Source organism: Balaenoptera physalus (genome assembly GCF_965194825.1).
Source record: "Balaenoptera physalus genome assembly, chromosome: 1".
Lineage (NCBI taxonomy): Eukaryota > Metazoa > Chordata > Mammalia > Artiodactyla > Balaenopteridae > Balaenoptera > Balaenoptera physalus.
Window position 1 is genome coordinate 139,219,809 of NC_138882.1, and position 22,154 is coordinate 139,241,962.

General features: G+C 41.8%; 1 protein-coding gene across 6 annotated transcripts in view; it reads right to left on the minus strand.

Annotated features, from left to right (window-relative positions):
* Positions 1-22,154, minus strand: part of PDE4B (phosphodiesterase 4B) — a 601,639-nt gene that overhangs the window by 101,651 nt on the left and 477,834 nt on the right. For 5 of the 6 annotated variants that reach the window (XM_082419762.1, XM_082419760.1, XM_082419763.1 and 2 more), the window contains 3 exons: positions 18,810-18,846; positions 18,607-18,677; positions 7,535-7,584 (listed from right to left, as the gene is read on the minus strand). In XM_082419762.1, coding sequence (XP_082275888.1) covers positions 7,535-7,584; positions 18,607-18,677; positions 18,810-18,846 — 158 coding nt within the window. Of the gene's footprint in view, positions 1-1,746; positions 7,398-7,534; positions 7,585-18,606; positions 18,678-18,809; positions 18,847-22,154 lie in introns of those variants that run through there. The other variant, XM_082419761.1, reaches the window with a different exon arrangement.

Sequence of the window (22,154 nt, forward strand, 5' to 3'; positions counted from 1 at the left end):
AGGACAAAGAAGGAATTAGAAACAAATTCTGAAAGACTTTGCATACCTGGTAAGAAGTAAGGATCTTATCCCGAAGGTAAAGGTTAACCAACTCGGAAAACAGCATAATTGGGTTTTAGAAGAATAATTCTAGTACCAGAATAGAAGGTGGATTGAAGTGGGGAAAGACTGAGCACAATAAACCAAGTTGGAGGGCCACCACAATGGCTTAGGAAGGGAAAATGAAGCGCTAAACTGAAGGAGAGGAGATGGGGAAGAAAAGGAGGGTGTAAGATTAGAGGAAATGACTACAAGAATTGTCTGTGGGAGGCGAAGAGCAAGATAAAAGATAGTGAACAGCCACTCAAATCCAGGAATATGGGAAAAGAAGAGGTGGAGGGAGGGATGGGTCTGGGCCTCCAGATGAACCCCAAGGGGTTACTAAAGGTGGCCGGATGTCTAGCATTCCTGTACATACTTACTGATAAGTGTGTACACACTTACTGATAAGGAGTGCAGGGAGGAAAGGGATGGGGTGGAGAAGGGAGATGAGTACTGAGGCAACATGGTAGATTCTGACAACCGGATATGAAGAAAGCTGTCTGCTCAAGATGGTTCCCTGACTCTGAGCCTGGGAGGGGGAGGTAGGTGTGAGGGGAGGATTTGGCTCTGACTCCTGGGGCCGTCCAGGTAAACAGAGCTGTCAAGAACACCCAGAAACAGACAGATGTTTCCTGAAGGGCTCTCTCTGACACGCCTGGGAGCTGCATGACCAGGCTTGCGGCTGGCAGCAGCTGGGGTTTGGGAGGACACAGGCACGTGGGCAGCCTCCTGCGGGGCTCTGCGGATGAGGCAGCCGAGACAAGGGAAGCTTTTTTCCCAGCCTCGTCCTCCACCTTTGCTTTAGACCCCCGGTGCTGCCACAGCACAGTGCCGGCTGGCTGCATAGAGGTTGAGTCATAGATGACAGGCTGCAGCTAGAAGACACACAGAAGCAACAGAAAGGGCAAAATTGTGTGTGTGTGTGTGTGCGTGCATGTGCATGTGCAGGAAACTGTATTCAGGGAACTATCAAGCATGGTCTTGCGGGCAGACAATAGTGATTTGCCTAGATAATTTATGTCGCCAAATAAACATCAGGATGGGCTGTGCAGAGCTAAAGGTGAGACACATTTTTAAAAGTGGGGCGTCTCCCTTTAGGGTCTCAATGACAGGAGATGCTTTTGCACACAAAGCCTTCAGGCAACAATATCTAAGTTTTGTCTGAGCTTACTGTAACCGAAGAGAAAGAAAGGCCGGAACTAAGAGGCAAAAAAAAAGAAAGAAACTGTGTTTGGAGATAGGTCTGCTACAGTATAAACTTTTCCCTTTCTCTGGCTCACTGCTATAGCAAAACCTGATGGTTGTCTTTGTAAAAAACGTGTCTGTATCTAGGTCCCTGGCAGTGATTTGCTTCTGGGAGGGCCAGCAATCTATTTAATGACTCCATTGACGTCAATAGCATAACTGAAATACTTACTAACATGCATGATTCCAACTTTCAGGGGGGTGGGTGGATGGTGTTTCTCAGCAGTACAAAAAACGTGAAGTGGAATCAAGGCGGAATGAACTCCAGTCTTTAGGCAGCAAGTGAGAGTTGAGATGCTAAGGGTCTCATCAGTTCCATTTAATACTAAGAAACATTCACACTAAATTTAGAAATTAATTTCCAAATAGTGGAATAGCCATTAATGAGCAGGGTATTATTTTTGGTAACATTTGCTCAAGGGTAACATTTTAACTATTCACACTTTAGTTGACTTGTCAATGTTTTTTTTGCAACTTACACTTACCAAATTTTAGACACATACGGAATAATTGCAAATCCATATAAACAGCTTAATGTTGATGCTCTGAGGTAAACTTACAACAGGAGGGCTAATTTAGACAAAAGCAATTCTTATAAGACAACCATTTGGGAAATTATTCTCCGAATGACTAGGGCTTTTCTAGTGCATCTGCCCTATTGTCCTGTATGCAGACTGCCTAAATACTCAAGGTGAATAATTAAGGCAATTATCCCAATAATTCAGGCCACACAGCATTCAGAACAAAGAAAAAAAAATCTAATATTTTTGGTTTTTTCTTTTTTTCCTTTCCTCCCTCTCTCTTCTTCCCTCCCTCCCTCTTTCTTTCTTTCTTTCTTTCTTCCTTCCTTTCTTCCTTCCTTTCTCTCTTTTCTTTCTTTCCTTTTTCTTTCTTTCTTTTCTCTTTCTTTCTTTCTTTTCTTTCTTTCTCCTTCCTTCCCTACTTCCTTCCTTCCTTCCTTCCTTTTCTTTTCTTTTCTTTTTTCTTTTCTTTTCTTTTCTTTTCTTTTCTTTTCTTTTCTTTTCTTTTCTTTTCTTTTCTTTTCTTTCTTTCTTTCTTTCTTTCTTTCTTTCTTTCTTTCTTTCTTTCTTTCTTTCTTTCTTTCTTCCTTTTTGTTTGTAATTCCTTCCAATTTCTCCTTTTTCATGAGTGGTCATAGCCTTTGGTAACAAGATTGATTTTATTACTATTTGTTCTAAGTGTTGTAACCCTGCTTGACAGTTCTTGCTTAACGTGGAAACCGAGCAAACGTTCTGCTTGTGCTGGGCTTCATTTCCAGTCATCTGACTCAGATCAGCTCTCAGGCCATTGCTGTCATTCTCAGAGAGCCCTTTACTGGTGCACACACAGCCCATCTCTCAGCCTAGGCTCTGGCTGCTCTGGCAAAGAATGAGAACTGAATCAAGGTCATGACTTGTCAAATTTCTTAAGATCCAAGGTAACTCACTGAGCCTCTTGTTTGCTCCTCAAATAGAACCCACGTCTGACACACACACATGAACCTCCAGGGGGATATTCATAATCAAGCAAAGACATGGGAGGAACTCCTACTGAGAAACAGGCTTCTTAGGAGAAAGTCTCTTCTGTTTTATCAACCGGTAAAAAGCCATTTCCTCCCCAGAATGACCTAGAGGACACCTATTAGAAGAAATGGATTCCTATGAGCACTAAAAAATATTAATTAAGTCTGTTTCTCACTTAGGCCCACCTATTTCAGACTTACTGGAAAGCTCTGTATTGTCTCATCCTATTTCTCCATACACAGGCTTTTCTTGAAATACATCTAATTGACTGGTGTTGAAAACCATCATGAGCTGAGGCTGTGGATACCCAGGCTGAGAGACACTTCGGGTCTGCAGCAGTCTAGCCTGAAGTCCTCAAGGCAACGCTCTAGTCATCTTTGTGACATGGTTTGCTGTCATTTCCGATGACCCGTGGCCTTGGGGGTTGTTCTTCAAACCATCTTATCTGTTACATGGGTGACGTTCCTGCTCAATACGTTTATTAGTAAACTTTGGAAGAAGAAAATTAGTGTAGAATATTCCACCTTACACATTGATTTGGCTGCTAAAATGTTCCATATATGATACATATTATTAAAAATCAAGTCACATTTATAATAATCAGAAGTGCTGGTCATTAAAAGGAATACTTCTCTTATCCTTTGCAAAGCAAACGATCGTTTCGTAAAGGCAGTGAACACTTGATAATTTATCTTTTCAGTAAATTCTTACTTTCATGACATACCCATGATCACTACTGAAATGCATGCAAAAGCAAGGGATGGTTTGGGTGGGGAAAGTGGGACAATTATCCTACACACACACACACACACACACACACACTACACATACAATATACATATGCTCACACAGTCACTCATGTACACACACACACACACACACACATACCTACACAGTGATTTTCCTCAATTACCTTTTTTTTCCTGTTGAAAATAATTTGGGGGCCTGAAATCCTGAGAATTACTTCAATTTTCCAGTTTGAATGTGTATAGATGACAGAACCCAAGTTCCTCGATAAATTATCAAGTTCCTGCCTTGTTTGGAGTGTTCTTTTTTCAATTCTATTTTTTTCCCTTTCTGTTCCAATCCTTACGTATCATGTAGAGAAGGCCTGGAATTCATGTTTGGGAAGATGCAAAATGTGATAAAAATCGAGATGCCCATTAAACTCCACAGCATTAACATTTTCAACACCCCCCAGGAGGATTTACTACATTTTCTCCTTAATGTGGGAGCATATGATTTCCACATTGCTATATTTTCTGGGTTTTAAATCCTCTATTACTTTACTCTGGCTTTCCTATTTAAAGTATAAAATGCCAACTTTTTCGATTTAACTTTTTTTGTTCAAAATCTATGTGACCATACTAATATATAGATTTAGATAGTGTAGTTATAGAATGTGTCTTGAACTTCTTTCAATTTCAATGCAATAACTGATTTTTAACAGTAAAAACACGCATGGCTTTTCATAGCCATAGAGGTAAAATATTGACTCATTATTAAAATTTAATTTATGAGCATTTTCCTTAAGATAAAGTCCCTAAACTTTATGTAGCTCTCCTGCTCAATTCAACATTTACCTATCTTCCTACTATGTGAAAATAACTATGCAAAAGTATCTTAAATGATAAAGAGAGGAATAAGGTATAGACAGTCCCAGCCTTCAGGGAGCTCCAATGGAGGAGACATATAAGCCACAAATTGGAGTATATCCTAGAATGCAATTCTCTCCATAGCACAAAAAAGGGAGCAAGTACATTGATTTTTTTAAAAAAAAATCTGGATGCCTTTGCAGAAGAGAGAAATCTGTGTTGTAGCATGAGAGCTAAAAAGAATAAACTTGGTTAAACCATGAGGAGAAAGGTACTGCAGACTGAGAGATTTGCTTTGACTTCCCCCATGAATTTTTTCAGTTAATGATCAATTTGTAAGAGCAAATGTACCAATTTAACCATGGTTTTTGACAACTAGCTTTTAAAATGAATTGCATTTCCTTCATTTAGATGCATTTTAAAAAACGTTTTAAAAAGAAAAAAAAATCTTTCCTCTGGCTTTTCTCTGTCTCTCTCTTAAACTTGCTTTTTATACAAGAATACAGTTACCTAAGTCAGCCAGCCTTTCCCAACAAACTGGGTTGTTGTTAAATCTCTTTAAATTATTGTGGTTTCTTGTATCTTTTATCTTAGATTTCAAATGAAATACATGAGTTCAGCATCAGTGCTAATAAATGAAAATCTGATCTCATTATCACGATAAATCATCTTTTAAAGCAGCACGGCAGCTTTCAGTGTTTTTGTGTGCTGTGAGCCACTTATTTTTCATTCCCCTTTAAAGTTTCTATTTAAACACACCTCTTTGTCATATGCTGATAAATATTAAAATAACAGGAAAAATCTGCCTGACTTATTTAAGCTGATAATAAAAACAAAACACAGGATGTGTGTGTCCTCCTTCCTTTTTTGACTGTGGTTGAGCATTAAGAAGGTTTTGAAACCTATAATTATGTAATAATTGGTATCGCTACATTCTCTGCCCAATGAAAAGTCAGGATTTTTGTAGTTTGCCACAAAGACAGACAAAAACAAATTGCCTAAGTGGTATTGTCATTTCTCTGCTCCATTGTTTTAAAAGAATTTAGCAAAAGACTCTGTACTTGCCAAGCTCTAGTTACTGTGCCAATGATCACAACGTGATCTTTCCAACAGCATCTTTGGCTAATGAGCTAATTTATAGAACCATAAATATCACATATTCTCCTGATGTTTGTCAGTATTTATTACAAGAAAAAGAAAACATAGTTTAAATATTCGATTTGTTGTCAAAACCATCTTAGTAAACTTGGCTAATAGAAATGGTAGTGATGGTGCCTCACAAGTGGGCCAAGATGATGAAATGACAGGAGTTTCGAAACCACCCCCTTTGATCTCCAGCATGTAACACCAGTTACATGTTAAAACACTCTAGTTATTTCGTTTCACCTTATAAAACTTCTAAAGGACATAGTACATCAGCACACCACATTTTTAAAGTCCGTGGATAGAGTACCATTTTCTTCTATTTCATATCATGGGGCTCTAGAGGTAAACTTGACTTTGCTTAATATCTTCCTTTCACTTTTATTCTTGTTCTCAATATTTTTCTCACAAACATGTTTTAAAGCATGTACCATTAATACTTCAAACGCCAGTGAGCCAATGGAACCTACTGCCTTTGTTCTCTTCTTTTAAAAGTTGGACTTTTTCAGCCATAAAAAGAAATGAAATGGAGGTATTTGTAATGAGGTGGATGGAGTTAGGGTCTGTCACACAGAGTGAAGTAAGTCAGAAAGAGAAAAACAAATACCGTATGCTAACACATATATATGGAATCTAAGGGAAAAAAAAAAAGGTCATGAAGAACCTAGTGGCAAGATGGGAATAAAGACACAGACCTACTAGAGAATGGACTTGAGGATATGGGGAGGGGAAGGGGTGAGATGTGACAGGGTGAGACAGTGTCATGGACATATATATACACTACCAAATGTAAAATAGATAGCTAGTGGGAAGCAGCCGCATAGCCCAGGGAGATCAGCTTGGTGCTTTGTGACCACCTAGAGGGGTGGGATGGAGAGGGTGGGAGGGAGGGAGATGCAAGAGGGAGGAGATATGGGAACATATGTATATGTATAGCTGATTCACTTTGTTATAGAGCAGAAACTAACACACCATTGTAAAGCAATTATACTCCAATAAAGATGTTTAAAAAATAAAAATAAAAAGTTGGACTTTTGTATTAGCTCTGTTATATGTATGGCCATCACATCAGCAAGAAAACACAACATCCGAGCGTGGAAGATCGTAAGAATAAAGGGAAGGGAAACAGAAACCTATGAGGCAACATTAGGTGTTAGGTGATCTCAGCATGAGTTCATCTTACTGTTTCTCCCGTGGTTCTACTCAAATCCACTGCCATACTAGTGGGACAGATTAAAGAGGAAAAACTCCATTTTGCACTTTCAAAAATGTCATCTAACTGGTTGCATCTTATGGCAAGAAGAGTTTTACGTCCAACACGTCTCCAAGATGTTCCTTCAAGGTGGCCCTTCCTCTCCACAGCTCTCAACTCCACATGAAAAGCGTATGCGCAGTACTAAAAAAAATGAGAGGTTAGGTTTCTCTTAAAAAAAAAACACCTTTGAGGAACAAAGTTGGATGACCTCCAAAAGAAATGATTTGTGACCTGGAAAGAGCCTTTGGTTTCACACCTGGAAAGGATGTAGACTCAAGTGGGATGTATAGTTGACGCTAAGAGGAAAACCACTAACATTCACCATGGGGCCCTCAGGCCAATGTGGGAGCACCTGGGACCTTTGAGGTTAGCTCTCCTGGAGTTCACTGGGGCCGGCAAGCTGAGGGCAAAGCTGCACTCTTGCTCTTGTTCTGGGAAGCAGCATGACCACACATCCATCACATTCTGAAAGCCGAGGCACGCACAGGGTGGGAAAATTATTTCATCCTGCTTTTCGTTTGGTTTCACATGGAGTGAAGTAAAGCTCTAGTCTGCCTTTGAAAAAAGTCACCAAGAAACCTATTTGGAGGGCCGTGATGTGCAAACGAATGCTATTATTCTACAGAAGGTTCTGGAAAAGAGGCACATATGTTATTTTGAAACATGGAGCTAAGCCTCATGCCATGGCTTACCTGGCAGGTTGACTCTGGAGACAGATGGCTGACTAGCAGCTGGAGACCTCCTGTGGAGAGGGAGAGAAAGGAAGGTCTGAGTCTCTGTATGAATACCCCTCCTTGCACCCCCATGATCACAGAGGAGTTTTCCAGGTCAGAATGAGCTACCTAGTGACATAATGCTATCTCTGGAAGGCGGGCTCCTGTAACTCGTGGGTGACTGCAATTCTCACATCCAGATGGCCTGGAATTTCCCTCTGCACAGCGTCCCGGATGCTCCAGCACTCCAGGAAGGAAGTCATTTACTCCAGGTCCCTAACCAGTCCTTCTGCTTTAGGTTTCCCTGCCCCAGGAGGCCTTCCAAAGATGACACCCTTGCTCAGAAATGACACCAAATACAAGCGTGAATCCCAACTCCTTTGGGCAGTGCTATAGAAAGTTACAGCCGGAGGAGCCCTTGGAGATTAATCAGTCCAGGCCTCCCATTTTTGCACCTTAGACATCTGAGACCCAGAGAGATGAAATCACTTGTCAAAGGTCACATAGCCATTAGGAACAGCAATCTAGGTGGCTTAACTTATGGAAAAGTCTTTTCATGCTCGAACTGGGCATTATTCTATATCACAAAGCAAGCCTGCTCAACTCGAGTCAAACGAAACAAGCAAACAAACTCATGTTCCACAAATATTAGGGTTCCTTCTCCTTTTCTTTCTTGTTTTTCTTTCTTCCTTCTTTATCTTTTTTACCCCCCTCCCCCCAAAACCCTGATTTTCTTTGCTGCTCTTGCCATCCTTCTCATGCTTTGCCAGACTCTCCAGGATTCAGGGTGCATTGCTTGAGAGCCTCCCAGAAACAGGATAGAGCAGTGGCCCGCAAACTTTAGGGTGCATAGAATCGCCTGCAGAGTTTATTAAGACACGTTGCTGAACCTTACTTCCAGGGTTTCTGATTCAGTCTGCCTGGGGTGGGCTTGAGAGTTTGCATTGCTAACTAGTGCCACGTGGTGCTGATGCTGCTCATCTGGGGGCCACATTCCAGAGCCAGTGGCATAGAGGGCCGTCTGCCCCACTAAAGAGCAAACCGGAGATTAGCAGTGAGCAAGAGAGTGGCACTGCAGGCCAGTGGGTCTCAAACATGGACGCCATTTGATCACGTGGGGAGCTATCGAGAATATGATTCCCTTCCCCATCCCTGGAGGGTCTATTTCAGCGTGTCTGGGACAAGGCGTGAGAATCTGTAATGTTACTATTGCTCTGTGAATTCTGATGCACAGGCAAGGTTGGGAAGGAAGCCAAGTTCTAAATGGCCTGCAAAGGGGTTGAAAAGGAAGGGTTTCCCTACTGGTGTGGCCACAAAATTACTTTCCTAGATTTAAAGTATTCCAAATCCATTTTTGGTCCCTTAGGTGTAATATAGCTTCAAGGTAAAAATATCTTATTGTTGCAGGGTCTGATGGACAGGGTTCATATTTATCACTCATTTACTAGCTGGGTGATTCTAGGCAAGATACTTTTATTTTTTTTAATTTATTTTTTATTTATTTTTTTAAATGTTTAACCCCACTTCTGGGCTGGGTTTTTTTTTTTTTTTTAAATTAATTAATTAATTTATTTATTTTTGGCTGTGTTGGGTCTTCGTTTCTGTGCGAGGGCTTTCTCTAGTTGTGGCGAGCGGGGGCCACTCTTCATCGCGGTGCGCGGGCCTCTCACTGTCGCGGCCTCTCTTGTTGCGGAGCACAGGCTCCAAACGCGCAGGCTCAGTAGTTGTGGCTCACGGGCCTAGTTGCTCCGTGGCATGTGGGATCTTCCCAGACCAGGGCTCGAACCTGTGTCCCCTGCATTGGCAGGCAGATTCTCAACCACTGCGCCACCAGGGAAGCCCTAGGCAAGGTACTTTTAAACTCTCTGTGGCATGAAATTTTCAGGTATGATGTAGGGGAGGAAATTTTCTCTACCCTTCTAGGTTCTTTTGGCTGGTCTATTAATTAACTTGACATAAGACAGATTACCAGGTGACAAACAAATTTAACTACATACTTAAGGGAGCCCCATAAGAATATGAGACCCAAGGGCAAGTCAAGCAGTTGAGACTTATCTGTCATCCTGAGCTAAGGAATGGAACAGGAGCCTAGGGCTTCAAAGCTTAGGAGGGTCCTTCACCAGACAATGAGAAGAGCAGATGATTTGTAATTAGATGTTTGCCCTGCCAAACACATGGGTCATTCAGATAAAAGTTATCTCTGATAATAGCTCTGTCTCTCTTTGAGCCAGGCCCCCAACTACAATTATTTTAGGTAGTTGAAGGAGAGGTAAAAGTTTTTCTTGAATCTGCTGGGTCTTGATTGCCTTCAGCTCAAAATAATCCATGTGCCAATGTGGCATATTTTGGGATCACACATTCTGCTCTCCGGCGGTGACAAGCAAAGGGAAATTGCCATCCAATGTGTGTTTTTCTCTGCTAGGCGCTGTGCTGGGTACTTCTTAACTTCCATTGAGAGTATCATCATCTCACTTTAAGGATAAGGAAACTGAAGCTCAGAGAAGTTAAGAAATATGCTGAAGCACACATGGCTTATAACAGCAAGGTCAGGATTCAAAGCTAAGTCTTTCTGAATCCAAAGTGCATTTTCTTTGTACTATGCCATCTGCTGATAACACCTGCACTAATACTGAGGGCTGTTGTTCAGAAAAATTAAGAGATTAAATTCCAAACTCCTTAGCCTGGCATTCAAAGTCTGCTCTTTGGCCTCAACATATGCTTTTATATGCCAACCACTCAGTAAATACTTATTGAATGGAAGAATGAATGAATGAATGAATGAATGAGGGAAAGAACTAACTCATACTTTGCCAAGGCCAAACTTGATCACTTCCTTTTCCTTGAACACGTGCTATTCCTTTCCTGACGCTGCTCAGGCCGTTCCTCTGTGAAGGAAGCTTTCCTCTCACAAATCTGCACATTTAAGTGTCACCTCCATTCTATAACATTGCCAGTTATGGTAAGAAATATACATATATATTTGGCCTTCGGCTCCATTTTTGGCACAGACCTCCTAAAATCCTTGGAGCTTCCTAAGTGAGGAAAGCAATCAAGGTGTCTTTTGCTATGTTAATGAGGTGACTTTTGGACCAGCAACTACATAACCTAAGGAGGGGGTTGCCAGGGGACCCAACCATGTGATTAGAGAGTTTGAGCTTTAGGCCCACCCTGAACCTCTGGGGAGGGGAGAGAGCCTGGAGATTGAGTTCAGTCACCAATGGCCAATGATTTAATCAATCATGCCTTTGTAACAAAGCCTTCATAAAAACTCAAAAAGACTGGGTTGGTGGAGATTCAGAGAGAGTGATGCACTCGGAGAGCGTGAAAGCTCTGCGCTCCTTCCCCCGGCAACCCCTGCTTTGCTCTCTGCATCTCTTCCATCTGGCTGTTCCTAAGTCATATCCTTTTATAGTAAACCAGTGATCTAGTAAGTAAAATGTTTCTCTGGGTTCTGTGAGCCCCTCTAGCAAGTTCACTGAACCCAAGGAAGGGCTCGTGGGAACCTCCAACCTATAGCCAGTGGGCCACAAGGCCCGGCAAGAGCCTGGGCTTTCCACTGGTGTCCCCAGTGTGTGTAGTGGGAGAGGGGTGTGCGGTGGAGGGGCAGTCTCGTAGGACTGAGCACTTAACCCACGGGATCTGACGCTATCTCCAAGTTAATAATGTCAGAACTGAATTGAATTATAGGACACCCAGCTGGTGTCAGAGAATTGCTTGGATGTGTGGGGAAAAAAAAACCCATTATCAGAATCATACCTTCAAAGGTCAAATGCCATCTTCTCCAAAGAATGTTGTTGTAGGGAGGAAAACTTGCTACCCAAAATGCTCTTGGCGTACGGATTATTTCAAGCTGAAAAGGCCCAAGGCCCGAAAGACTGAGGAAGAAACTTTGACCTTTCCCTTAACAGCCTAAAAGAATGTAAATAGAGGAAGGGAGCTCTGACCACAGATAAGTATAGTATGAACTAGGTATGGTAGACAGGGAGGAACCCAGCAAAGTCTGTTTGTTAAAATTCCATTCTGTGTGCCATTGTCTGTCTCCGCATGGTCCGGCAAACATTTATTTACCAAACATTTGCTTTTCCACTTCCACGTCAATTGCCTTCCTTCCTTTTCAGGTCCCAAACCCCTACCCCACAATATCCTCTTTGGTCTTTAGCTGAAAATGGTGTTTAAGGTGAGGGTTTCAGCCACTTTGTCCAGTTACTTACTTTTCCTGGGCCTCTCCCATGTATACATGCTATTAAAGTTCTGTTTGACTTTCTCCTACTAATCTGTCTCATGTCCACTTAATTCTTAGACCAGCCTGAAGAACCTAGAAGGAAAGAGGAAAATTTCTTCCTTCCCAAAAAGGAAGCTAAAAAATGATTCCTCCTCTAATCTCGCATGGTGCTTCATTTGTACCTTCAGGGTTATTTCCTCATGTTACAACTCATATGGCCATGGACTATCCCCACCCCTAATCTATGACCCATTGATGGTGGGCTCCAGTTCTGACCCCTTTCACGTGCCCTCTGCAGGACCTACCAACTTGCCTCGCGTAAAGTAGGAACTCCATAAATATTGGTAAACTGTCGATTGAACGAACCATTGATGTGAAAATGATTTGAGAAGCCAAATACCATATGAATGTTTTATCTGGTTTCCTTTTCCTCTATAGTCTTGGTTTTACACACTCCCCACTGGTCTTCAGACTCAGAATCTGCTTGTGTTGCTGGGCTCTTTGCACATATTTTGCTCATCTGACCACTTTTCTCCTCCTCTTTAAGTGGCAAACTCCTTCACATGTTCTAGGACTGCACTCCGGCATCACCTCAGAGGATCCTTCCCTCCTGTGACTAGTCACTGCGCCACCTATACTTTCCTAGGCTTGCCCCAGCCTAGTGCCGCTCTTAACTGCATTACAATTCCCATTCTCTTGTCTGTCTCAACTAGGCTGTGAGAAATTTAAACAAAGATTGAATCTCATTCATCTTTGTAACCTTGTAATTGGCAAAATATTTGGTACGATACAGGTAGTCAATAGCTGTTGATTAGATTGATAATGTATTTTTTTTAATACTTTTATTTTAACTATCTTCCTGAGTTCCAAAGAAGACTTCTGTGAAAAGAGACATAGAACCAAAAGACCCTCAATATTGGAAATCTCTGCTTTCTTAATAGCACAGCGACACATAGCACCTGATCCTCCCAATGACTTCTTAAACATTACACAATTTACATAAACTCCTTTGTCCCAGGAGTTATTTTGAAAATATAACTTTTATTTAGAGTTAATTCGGGTGAGCATCTGTGTGTGTAAGTTTTGGAAAGGCAAGGAGTACGTTTATAAAGGTTCATCACTTTTTCTCAAGACCTGGCACAAAGAAGAAGCTCGATAGATTTTAAATGAATGAATGACATCTGGAGGCTGCATTATTGCTTGTGGGGCATGAGCGTACCAATTAGAAAACTGTGGTGAGTACCAGAAGAAAATGGCACTGGTTGCCCATTACGAGTCCAAAGGTCCGTAACTTACAGAAGAATCATAAGTTCTACGCCTGGGTTTGTAAAGATGGTGATATTAATGGGGAGGATAATATGGCCACAGCAGTTAATACTTTCCAGCCCTGAATAACACAGTGGAAAAAGAGCTGGACTATGAATAAGAAGACAGGAATTCTAATCCTGGTTCTGGCACCTTCTAACCATATAGCCCTGGGCAACTCACTGAACTTCTCAGTCTCTTCCTCACCTGGGGAGAACAGGCAGCAACTAACATTTTCTGCTAATTTACAAAGTGCCAGCTCCTGTGTGAGAGGTTTTACATATATTTCCTCCCTTACTCTGAGGAAATTTGGCTAGGTTCTATCCAGCTCTGAATGCTCAAGATTTTTATTATTCTCAGCTAATTTAAATCCCATGCCAAAGGACCCAAGGCAATGAAAGACTGAAAACAAAAATCAGTGGTTATTAATTCTTTCTCAAAGATTTCATACATGTTCATTTAATTATACCTCGGAAGAATGTTCATACAGAGATGTTACGTGATCTCCCGGTAGCCACCGGTGATGTGTGTGGTGTTAGTGACAGAGTTGGATGATGGGGACAGATCTTTGCTCCCAGCTCAATTCCCTGGTTATCAGTCTGCTGAATGTAGGTACTCTCATTCACATGTGATTTCTCCATCAGTCTGTTTAAAGTCAGTAAATGCTTTAGGGAATGCTTATCTGAATTAACAACTCTAAATGAAAGCCATAGTTTCAAAATTCCTGGGACAAAGGATATATAGGTTTTAATCTGAAGCCAAGAAATACAAGCCCAATCAAGCATCCCTCAATAGAACATTTCAAGGAAGTGCAAGGAAATCACCTCAATAGGAACTTTGAGATTTTTACCCTTTGGGTGGTAAAGCTCAGACAGACAATGAACTGCTTTTATGCTGAGCAAAGAGCCAAAAGATAAAGGAAATCTTGACTTATGAGAATTATAGTTCTATGTGGGAGTTCCTTTTCATATAAAAACAACACATTATCCAAATGTCTCTTGAAAACCATTCCAAGGACATAATTATTGCTTAAATGTTACATTCAAGGCAAGGAGTAGCACTTTGGAACCCAAGTCAAATATCCCAGAAAACAACTTCTGAGTTCTATGAACCTTACAGTTTCAGTTGTTGAGATAAGTGAATATCTGGGTTGGGGTGGGAGGGGGAATGCTCTTAGCATGGTGGATCCATTCCTGACAGATATTCTTGTCTTCGGTTGTCTTTATTTGTTTGAGGGTATTGACTATCTAGGAATAGAATACAGTGCATTAAATGAACCCTCAGTTTTCCAACCTGACCCTGCCAGGCTGCTGCATCACTCACTTCTCAGCCCGAGCTAGACCGAGGCAATCTCAACTCCCTTTGGTGAAGCTCTAGTGGCGGACATGTTGGTTTTAAGGAAGAACTTGAACTCAGTAGGAGGATCAACTCTGTACAAATATGGGTATGGATTTGGGAATGATCATTAGATGCAACTATTCTACTGCTGGTCTATTATGTTTGCTGAGTGTGGTTTGGACCAGAGGTGACACAAAGGGCCATGATTTGGAGGGTGGTCCTCAGCCAGAGTGTGAGAATTGGCTCTGGGTGAGCTCTCTATATGGCAACTATGGTCTTAGGGCACTCTGTATATGGCAACAGTGGAGGTTTATGTGGCTCAAAACCCCCAAGGCTATGGAAAAATCTGATCTCGAGAAAGTAGCTTCAGCCGACAGCCTATAATCAGCAGGGTTAGGCTGAATTCCCCGATGCTTTAACAGAGGAAGGACCTCCAAGCCCATGCCAACAAACCAGTAACTGAAAACACCCCGACACATCACCACTGGCACCCCGTCTCCCTGGAGCTGTGCAGTGTAGTGGCCTTGAGCTCTGCTATGTTAAAGAATCCTTTGGAATGTATCCTTATTAATCTCTTCCTCCTCAATTCCTACCTCCATCATCTTGGTCCAGGGTTTTACTCTTCATATTTTAATTCCTGAAACGCTCTCCTAGCTCATGTCTCTGCCTCAGGCTCTCTGACCTTCAGCTATTCCATAAGTTCTTCCTAAATGACTCTGTTCCAAAGCCTTCAGAGATTTCGTCCCATAACCCAGAAGACTGAATAGGTATAGTAAATGGAAAGATGTGAGATAGTAGAACATACATATATTGTTCTCTACCCTTGCTTCCTGACACAGAGCTCCTAAAATTCCCTGTAGTTTCCTAAGTAATAAGAGCACTAGTAGCACCTTTTGTTCTAATGAGGTGACTCTGGGTGGGGTCCTGGATTTCTCCCAGATGGGGGCTGGTCCCCAGAAACAACAAGCCATGATTAGAAGCTTAGAATTTTCAGCCCTACCCCTCATCCTCCAGAAAAGAGAGAGGGGCTACGAATGGAGTTAATAATTGATCATGCCTATGTGAAGAAGCCTCCAGCAAATCCTAATAATACAGGGTTCAGAGAGCTTCTAGGCTGGTAAACACATCCACACCAGGAGGGTGATGCACCCCAACTCCAAGGGGAAGAAATTCCTGCACTCGGGACCCTCTCAGACTCTGCCCTCTTCATCTGGCTGCTCACCTGTATCTTTTATCATATCCTTTAATGAACTGGTAAACATGAGCAAATGTTTCCTTGGGTTCTGTGGGCTGCTCGAACAAATTAATGAAATTAATTAAGGGGGCTGTTGTTGGAATCTCATAGCTGGTGGGTCACAAGCAAAGATGATAACTTGAGCTTACAACTGGCATCTGAAGTGGGGAGGGAGGCGGTGGGCAATCTTGTGGGACTGAGCCCTTAACCTGTGGGATCTGATGCGATGTCAGATAGCATCAGGATTGAGTTAAACTGCAGGACACCCAGCTGGTGTCGGACATTTTCTTGCTCTTGTGAGGGGAAAACCTCCACGTATTTGGTGACCAGAAATGTCAGAAGTGAAGTGTTTTGTGTGACTAGTAAAGAAGACTCACTGGGAAGACAAACCCGGGAGGGAAGAACTGGGTTTTTGCCTACAGAGGATGGAAGAAAACTGAGTTTTCCTTACGAAAGAGCACTGCAAGAGAATCAGGATACTAGGTTTCAGCACTGGCTCTGCTCATCCCCTCAGAAGTGAGCTGGTTTTGTACTAGTCATTTAATCTCCCTGAGCTTTGTTTCCTTGTCCATAGTGTGGTGGCAACATGTGGGTCATAAACATCATTTACAGTGATAATAACTGTGATAATGCATGTGAAAACTCCAAAGTATTACACTGTTTCTGGATTCAGCAAGAGAAACGTAACTATCACTTATAATAACTCACATTTATTGAGCACCTACTACTACGTGCCAGATGCTGTTATAAATGCTTTACAAATATTAACTCATTTCACCCTCAGAACAACCCTATTTTATAGATTGGGAAACTGAGCTCTGGAGAGGTGAAATAACTTGCCCAAGTCACATAATTTTCAGTTGGTAGAATTGAGTTATGAAGCCAATAAATAAGGCCCCAGAGGCCATATCCTATAAAGAAAAAAAGATGGAAAAATGGAAAGGATCACTTCCGAAAAAATAATTTTCGAAACATTTGGTGGTCTTTCTCTAACAATTAGTAATTCAGAGATTTATATGCATGACGAATACTTATGGAGCACACACTATGTGTCAGGCATTCTGCTAATTCTTAGAAAGTCAAGGAAAAGTAAATGTAAATTTCAAGGGTCCTTACGGGGACACACAGTCTAGTGGTCGTGGTAGAGATCCATACATGATTTGCAGAGTGCTCTGGGGCCACTGGGGGGCGCTCAACCAGGCTTGGCAGGGTCAGGGGAAGCATCCTGGTGAAGGTAACACAAATGAGTGTTATAAAAGACAAGCAGGATTCAGTGAGGCAATCACTGGCAGGTGGAGAGAGACACTTGAGGAAGCGAGAACAGTAAGTCCATAATTAGGATGGAGAATAGAACATGCAGGGAACAACCAGGCCACAACTGTCAGAATGTGATTCCATGTGGCCAGAGACCTGGTCTGATTGCACACCTCTGTAGGCCCTGGCACTTCCTATCAGAATGTAAGCCCTGAAAGGGCGGATAATTGTCTATTTTGGTCACTATTATATCACCAGGGTCTGGTACAAGGTGGTGCTCAATACATATTTGTTAAGTACACACATATACGTGTGGATGAATAGTACACTAAATAAATACTTGTTGAGTGAATTATTTAACAATAAACAGGGAGCACCATTGCAAATGAGGCTGGAGAAGCCTCTAGCTTTCCTGTATACTGCCTCCAATATAAACCCAATCAACTATCAATCAAAGTAACGAGCTGGATCATGAGGTGCCTTGGGGCCAAGCACACGCATTTAAACTTTATCGTAATGATCAGACTGAACCACTGAAGTGCCTCAAGCTGCAGAGTGACATGGCCAAACAGCAAGTGAGAAAGAGGACGCTGGTGGCAGTTTGGAGAACAGTTTAGAGGAGGAGAGACCAACGATGGGAAAAACTCCATGGGGCTATGCAGGACTCTCTCACAGGAAGCTCCCGGAAAAGGGATAGAACAGCGAATGGAAAAGTTAGCTTTCAAAGCAGGGTTTACTCTTGCTTTTAACAACACGCAATAAAAATTTGGATAAAAGCAAAGTAGAGGGTCGATGAATCATTTCACAAAGACTGGAGAGACAGGGTGTCCTAGAGTGAACACTAGCTGAGAAAAATCAGGAGATTTAGGATTTGGCCCTGGTGCATCTTTAGCCTATGGTGTGGTTGTGAGCAACTTGCTAGATTTCTGAGGGCCTGATTTCTCCTTCTGTAAAACAAAGAGGCTGAGTCATTTCTCAAAGTTCTCCTCTGGCCCTACCATCCCAGGATCATTGATTCTATGACCTTCTGATCCCTGTGATGGGTTTTAAATTGCTGGATAGTGAACTGCATAGCACTTAGACCCACAGATTGAAGTGATTTCGGAGGAGAAAATTACTGCAGTATTATTAAGTTCAAACCTTTCATTTAACAGATCAGGAGACCAATGTTCAGCCCTGTTAGTTGAAATGGCCAAGCTTATGCAGCTCGTTAAGGGCAGAAGAGAAGATAATCCCACTCTTATCATCAAATTACATGAACCTGTTTATATATTATCAAACAATAGGCAACCTGGACCTGAACTTTTGGTAAGTGTAATTTTAAGTTTGAATTCTCTGAACTCAATAGTTTATTCCAAAAGAATTTTAATAGAATTTACGGCCTTTGCTGATGAGTATTCACACTTTCAAGTAGTAAATACAAAGGTAAAAAAAAAAAACCCATCTCATTTTTTCATCTGTTGAACTCCTGTCTACTAAGTGTTAAAGGCACAAAGATAATAAGATCTGGACTAATTTCTAACATCTTACCGGTTCTAAAATACTATGGTGATCCATCCTAGTTTAAATTTTATCATGTATCCTAGCTAGGAGGGCAAATTTCCATGCATTAGTGTTGGGTTGTGGGTTTTTTTAGTGCTGTTCAGGGTTTCGCCTTTATGGAAAGGATTTATAACTCCACAAAAAGTGCATGCTTACTTGTTGGATGTTCCATGGAGGTTTGTCAGTACTGTGAAGTTGTTTCTCACACTTCGCAAGCTGGCAAGGACCTATAAGGAAAATGTTTCCACTGTTAGGAATGGTTAGGAACAAAAGGAGAGGAATGGGCAGGTTCAGACGCTACACTTAGAAACTACACCCAGAGACAGAGTGAGAATGAGCCAGGCCAGCATGATACGTACCTGGGCAAAAGGCGTTACAATCAAGTCATCGCCATGTCTGGTGAAAAGAGAGAAAAGAAACATTTTTTAAATGCATTTGAATTATAACTGTGTCATATAAGCTGTAATATGAAACTTCATCAGTGTTAGCAACACAAAAATGTTATACAAATTCTTCCACCTGGATATAAGGCAGGACTGATTTAGGTGCAGATGGGGATTTCAGGAACTTGACAGAAAAAAACCCACCAGGTTCATGGCTCCTGGATTTACAGTGGCTACACATAAAAACACTTGCAAGTAAGCATATATCTTCAGGGTATTTTCCCATTAAATAGCAGACCCAGAGTACTGTAATTCAAAGCAATTTGTGGATTTTGGTTGCCAGAGCCAGGAAATTCAAAAGGAGGGCTGCTCACAGGCACACACAGAGTTGGAAAAAATGGCATAACAGTCTGGATAAAGGTTAACTTTGGATTTCCTGGCTTTTGTTGATTTGAACCACAGCCTTAATGCCACTTAAACACAGATTTCTGTCTGGGAATCCCATTACTTTTTGTTTTTAAGACAACTTTTTTCTTAAAGTACCCAAGGAAAAGCTTTTAAGGGAGTGTAGTGTAGGGACTGAAACTACTATTATATCATTGTCTCTCACTTTGTCCCAAAGATCTGATTAAGCTGAACCTAGTGTTACATAAATCTGTACTTAGGAATAGTCAAAAGTGTGTTTTCAGAAGTGCACTCTCTCTCTGACACATGCTTTGATACCTCTTCTTAAATCCACATTCAGCAAGGTCTCCATTAAAACCATTAGAAGATAGGCTGGCCTGAGCTGCAGACGCACAATCAGGGCAATTCGCTATCACAGTGTAAATCATAACAGTCGCACAGAAGGTGGTGAACAATGAGTTTCCTTCACTGTCTGATCATCTTCTCTGTCTTCACGATCACCACACATATATGGCACCTTATTTGCTAACTACGAGAGTGCAACCAATGGTTATTAAACACCTGCCCAGTACCAGGCATTAGGTGAGAACTAGGGATCCAGGGTTGGATAACACCTACATCCTTGGGGGCCTCTTCTCTAGCATAGACTTTTACTTTGGGGTATTATTTAATACAATATTTTCCTTTCTACCTTGGTCTTTAGCTAGAAGTCCCCCTTCAATTTCATTAAACTTCCTGTGCATCTGATTTGTACAGTGACCAAGTGACTATAAAAAGATCACTGACAAGAGTAAGCATTCTTGGAGTGATTACCATCTGTCAGCCTCTGCATGAAATCTCATTTAGTTCTTGTAACAAGAACTGGGGCAACGACTCTTATTCCCATTTTATAGATAATATCAACGCTCAGAGCAGGTAAGCAACTGCTTAACTAGCACACAGCTAATAAATGAAAGAACTAAGACTGATTCCAAAAATCTATGCTTTTAAACATTATGTTTCCTGTTTTATGACGACCCTGCATAGTTGATTGAATTATACAGAATTCATGATCCCCACAAATTAAAACAGAGGAGACAGAAAAATGTCCAAAACACTGCAGTAGATATTATAAATACAGAATGAGAAATACAAACAATTGATACTTAATGGGGTGCAAAGGAGATGTGATAATTACAGATTAGACATAGTAGAAAAGGCTTCATTGAATGAGTGGTATTCGAGATGAACTTTGAAGGGCAGGCTTTAAAAGGCACGGATGGTAGGTGCTACTAATGAGAACAATGCAAGAACCGAGGCATTGAAATGGGAAAGTCCTGAACATGGAGATGCTTGGTGGCTGTTTAGAGCTGAGCAGTGACAGACATTTGCAGGGGATAAGACTCAAATGTCCCCCACACCCACGTTATGGACATTGTGGACAACGGTTGTGGAGCTGGTGCTCAACTCAGTAAAAGAAATGAGCCAGTGAAGGTTTTTAGTGAGACAGGCAAACAGAAAAGTGCTTTAGAAAGTATTGGGCTGGCCAAAAAGTTCATCTGGTTTTTATTTTCTTTTTTGGCTGCGTTGAGTCTTTGTTGCTGCATGGGTTTTCTCTAGTTGTGGCGAGCGGGGACTACTCTTCATTGCGGTGCACGGGCTTCTCATTGCGGTGGCTTCTCTTGTTGTGGAGCACGGGCTCTAGGCGTGCGGGCTTCAGTAGCTGTGGCACGCGGGCTCTAGAGCGCAGGCTCAGCAGTTGTGGCGTACGGGCTTAGTTGCTCCGCGGCACATGGGATCTTCCCGGACTAGGGATCGAACCTGTGTCCCCTGCATTGGCAGGTGGATTCTTAACCACTGTGCCATCAGGGAAGTCCCAGGTTTTTCCATAACATCTTATGGAAAAACCTGAACAAACTTTTGGGCCAACCCAATAAAATGCTATGGATACAAGAGATGGATGGAAGAGAGGAGAGAGCCAGGAAGATGGGTTAGGGGGATATCACCGTCATTCTGATGAGAAGACATTGGTGAGGCAGAGAAAGAAACAGGAAAAGACAACTGGAAGAGACCCTGAACGTCTTGCCAAGGACTTGGCATTGACTTGGATAAGGGGTCATAAAGAAATACTATTTTCAGTTTTAAAAATGGGTATCTGGGAAAATAGTGAAGTGGTGAGTATAAGTTAAAAAGTAAGGAGGAGTTGGAGGAGACGTGTCACTTTCTCACATGTTGAGTTTTAAGATATTTGTTGATATTCTGGTGGAAACAGCAAGCGGGAAGACTGAAACATGGGGGTTAGAGCTAGAGATTTAGGAGGTACCTACAACAGTGGGGCCCCTTAAAGCAATGGCAGGGAGTGGCTTCCTGGGGTGGGGTGTATAGAGAGAGAGAGTCAAAGGAAGAACCTCAGGGCTCTTGGAGAGGAGTCCAAACGAGACAAAGTTAAGAGAGGGGCAGTTGTGATAAATGCAGGGTGGTGAGTTATTACAAGAACTGCCCCTTCTCAAGCTATTTTTTGGAGATGGGTGAAATATCTTTCTATTTGTTCAGATTTCTTCTGTGAAGTTCACATTGTTCAGAAGACATCAGGGTGAGTTGGGTGTAAAGTGATAGTGTTAGACTTAAGTAGGTCATCTATGGCTCCTGGATTTCTGGAGTCTACATGTCCAACAAAAGTTAGATAATACAAGCAAATCTCATACAGATGTAGTACCTAAAGCTGATGTATTGTTGCATGAATGGGGAGTTACTAAAACTGTACAAACTAATGATTAAACAGAGGTTAAAAGAAAAAACACATTAAGAGAGGGCTCGGTGTCAAAATGACTATTATTATGAAACTTTTGAAGCTTAGGAGAGCAGAACACTCAGAGGCAAGAGACGAATTTTCAGATCCCCATTACTGGGTCCCTTAAAGAATTTGAGCTGTAAAAG